The sequence below is a fragment of the Bison bison genome, unplaced genomic scaffold (genome assembly GCF_000754665.1).
Source record: "Bison bison bison isolate TAMUID 2011002044 unplaced genomic scaffold, Bison_UMD1.0 scf7180017864503, whole genome shotgun sequence".
Lineage (NCBI taxonomy): Eukaryota > Metazoa > Chordata > Mammalia > Artiodactyla > Bovidae > Bison > Bison bison.
In genome coordinates, this window is record NW_011495061.1 from 1,426,128 (window position 1) to 1,429,822 (window position 3,695).

At 61.3% G+C, this 3,695-nt stretch overlaps 1 protein-coding gene across 1 annotated transcript in view; it reads left to right on the plus strand.

Moving 5' to 3' along the window:
* The window catches only part of PTPRN2 (protein tyrosine phosphatase, receptor type, N polypeptide 2), a 373,453-nt gene that overhangs the window by 368,213 nt on the left and 1,545 nt on the right, over positions 1-3,695 (plus strand). The window contains 1 exon segment of the mRNA XM_010829352.1: positions 1,922-1,995. Within this exon segment, the coding sequence (XP_010827654.1) occupies positions 1,922-1,995 (74 nt within the window).

Sequence of the window (3,695 nt, forward strand, 5' to 3'; positions counted from 1 at the left end):
AAGCAGAAGACCGTCCACTCCTGCACCACGAGGTCACTGGATGCTCAGGGTCACTGAACGAGGTGCAGGGTCACACCTCCCCACCCCCCAGAAGAGCTCCTGCATGGGCGTGCTCTTAAGACGTCTCCCTGCACGCCTCAGGTGACTAATTACTCCAGTCCTAACGTGCAGGGAGACGGTAGCCCTGACCCACCTGATAAACCCATTCTGTCTGTTTCCAGCTACCCACTTTTAAGCATTCCTTTAATTTCCTCCACTGCAGAGTTTTGGGTTAGGACTAAGCTTGATTCTGAGACATCGTGCCCTGGCATTTCATATTTTAAAGACCCCGTCCAGGGAAAACCTAATGACACCTTCTCTGTCCTCTTTGTCGCTTCCTCGCCCGGCATCGCTGCAGTACTGGTGACAGCTGACTGGAGGGTCGTCCCGACACTGCCGGGGGAGGGGACCTCCCGTGGCCCCACCTGGAGCCCTGCAGGGAGTGGCCTCAGGGCGACCAAGTAACGGGGGTCCAGGACCGCACGCCGGCTCTCCTGCTCAGACTGGCCTTCCGGGGACAAACGGCTGTTGGAAGAGTCTTTCAAACCAGTTTCAAGGCACAAGGATGCACCTGAGCAAACTTAAGAGAGAAGAGAGAGGGGTTAGGTCCAGGGCCCCGGACCCCTGAGGCTTTCACTGTAAAGGACTAGGCTCGTCTCCGTCTGATGAGAGGGGTTAGGTCGGGGCCCCGGGCCCCTGAGGCTTTCACTGTGAAGGACTAGGCTCGTCTCCGTCTGATGAATCCGCTCCACACACACTCAGGTACGCCGGAGGCGGGGGCCAGAGCTGCCCCAGGTGGCGGCCAGCCCGGGGTCTCTTCCACGTCTGGGTCCGATGATCACGGCTCTGAGACCTGGACAAGCCTTGATTTCCTCTGAAGGGGTTTGGTGACGGCCTGATGCGTGAGAGGAAGTGTTGGCAGGACACCTATCCTTGGGGGGCTGGGGGTGGGTTCCGGCCAGCCCCACTGTGCCGCCCACCCAGCTGCGCGTCTGCCAAGATGCACTGCAGACGCTCACCTCTGACCTGTAAGAGGCTCGGGCACTGGGGACCCAGTCCTGTTCACTGTTCACCTACCAGAGCTCCTGGCAAGACAGGAAAACGGGAGTATATGTGGAATTCATAATTCATGAGATTGCATTTTTAGCTCGAATAGTATTTTTTCCGAGGCCCCCAAGGCCCCTGGAGTCCTGCGGGCGCGTCTGAGGGGCGCTGGGCCACAGCACCAACCTGCCCGTGAGCACGCGGGGCGCCCCAGCCTTCCTTAGCGTTGGGAACACTCGCTTCTAACAGAAGGCAGCAGCTCTTTAGAAGCCGGCGTTAGGGGTCTAAGGTGGACGAGGTTAGTCTGCCTTTTCATTCCTCTTAAGTGAAAACCCTACGCAGGAGAAGCTAGAGCTTACCTGCTCCGTTCTCTGAAAACTTCCTGGGGACTTCCTGGGGGCCTCGTGGTTGGCACAGTGCCTTCACTGCCCTGGCCAGGGTTGAGTCCCTGATCGGGGAACAGAGATCTTCCAAGTCTCACAGCCAAAAAAATAAAAATCTTGAAACACCACCAAATAAAGCCAAGTAAAGGCCTAGTCTGTCCTGGCCTCAGCTTGCCGTGGTGTGTGTATCTGCCTCTGATAGCAAGCTTCTGTCCAGCTTTCTTGAGCCAACACAAACGAAAGCCACCTTGCCCTGTGTTCCTGTATGAACCCCGAAATGCCCCTCCCAGCCAGGCAGCTGAAGAATGACAGTCACCATCATTTGGCTGCTGAGCCTGGGGGCCCCAGCAGCGGGTGAGGGGCACCGCTCTGCGCCACGCCTGTCTGAGCCCAGCGTGTGTCTATCGGCCCTATGTGCACTGCTCCCGTCTGAGCCTGGCGTGTGTCTGTTGCAGGCGCCAAGGAGATCGACATCGCCGCCACCCTGGAGCATCTGCGGGACCAGCGACCGGGCATGGTCCAGACCAAGGTAAGGCGGCCGGGCCTGGGGCTCGGGGTCGGGGCTCATGAGGGCGGTTTTCTCAAAAGGAGTGAGGGGCAAGCGGCCGGCTGCCTCCCACACCCGCTCCACTCAGGAGGTCGGGGCAACTCTGGCTGCAGCCCCAACGTTCCAGCCTGAGTAGATGTGGTCGGATCTCAGGGCCCGGGACCCTCCGTGTGCCGATGGGGGGAGCGGGGGAACAGTGAGATCTCCACGTCAGAGGCCAGCGATGTGTGTGGCGTGTTCCGCCGGAGCCCACAGCCACAGCCCCGCTGCAAGGTGATCAGGACGGCAGTCACCAGAATGTCCCTGGGCCATGCTGGGCCCCTGAGCACCCTGAGTAGCTTACTGAAAAGGCTAAGTTTGCAGCAAAAGGAGCAGAGCCTAAAGATCCCTGGACAGCCTTGGGTTCACTGAAGCCGGAACCAATGTCCACATGATGGCCTATTCCCTTAGCATTGCAGGAGTGTCCATGTCCAGCCACAGACACCCCACACGCACGTCCTACAGTCGTAAGCACAGGATCCTCTCCTTCCTGGTGTGGCCCGGACTCTCCGGATGCCATCATCGCCTCCACTAAAGCCACCCTTGCAGAGGACTTCAGTTATAAAAGTCGTAAAAGCCCTCCCGGGAGACCAGGCCGCTCTGTGCTCCGGTGCCGAGTGGTGAGGGTCTGGGACCCCCGTCGTCCCAGCTCGGGCTCTTACTGTCCCCTCAGGGTGTCAGCAGCTCCTGGGCCCAGCTCCGTGCCACAGACAGGACAGGGCAGCGTCTGAGCCTCGAGGGAGGGAGCACAGGCTTCACTCCGCCCGCTCTGTTGGGCAGGAAGGAGCCCAGCGTCTAGTAAGCATGGCGAGCACACTTTGACCCTGAAGGTCGTTTCTCAGAACAGCTTCATGGGCCCCTATGGCTGGTTCCACGTGGTCAAAGTCAGCCCCTAGCACGGAGGCAAAACCAACTCAGCTCCTTCGTGTAGAGCCAGGAAACTGTTCCAGGTGGAGCCGGATGTGCCTAGCGGCCGGGTCTCGGCGGCCACCGCCGTTCCCTGGTGCTCACTCTTCCTCCACTGGCAATTGATGGGGCCCTGGGAGAGCTGAACCCTGCCCACGCCTGCCTGCCATCCTGGTGATGGGCAGCCCACGGGTCCAGTGGCCCTGGCGGGGCCGTCCTACCAGAAATCCAGGGTCGGCTCACCATCCAGGGGGGTCTGGCCCCGTGTCCACCAGCAGCCTCACGCAGCCCAGAACCGGGGCTGAGGGCAGGGGTGGCTCTTGCCCAGGAAGGAGAAGTCAGGTCCTGTCTCTGGCCGACGTGCTCCCTCATGGCACCGCCTCCTGGTCCCGTGAGCCCCGGGCTGTGGGGCCCGCTGCCCGCCCTCCCGGCTAGCCGGCACCTCGACAGTGCTGTGAATGGCCCTGCTTGGCCCCAGGCCCGTGCCCCGTGTGGGTCAGTGAGCGGTCAGGGCACAGGGCAGGTCTGCCCCGCCTTTGTCGCCTCACAAACCAGCGGGACTCCCAGAGCCGCCCTGCGTCCTGTCCCATTTCCGTGTCATTGGGAGACCGCAGTCTGCCGTCAGCAGGCCGCCGTTCCGGAGGAGGCGTCCAGGGAGGCTGTGCCCGTGTTTGGGGCAGTGTCCTGCACACACCATGCCCCTGGCTGACCGCTGGCTTGAGAGACGGTGGCAGGAG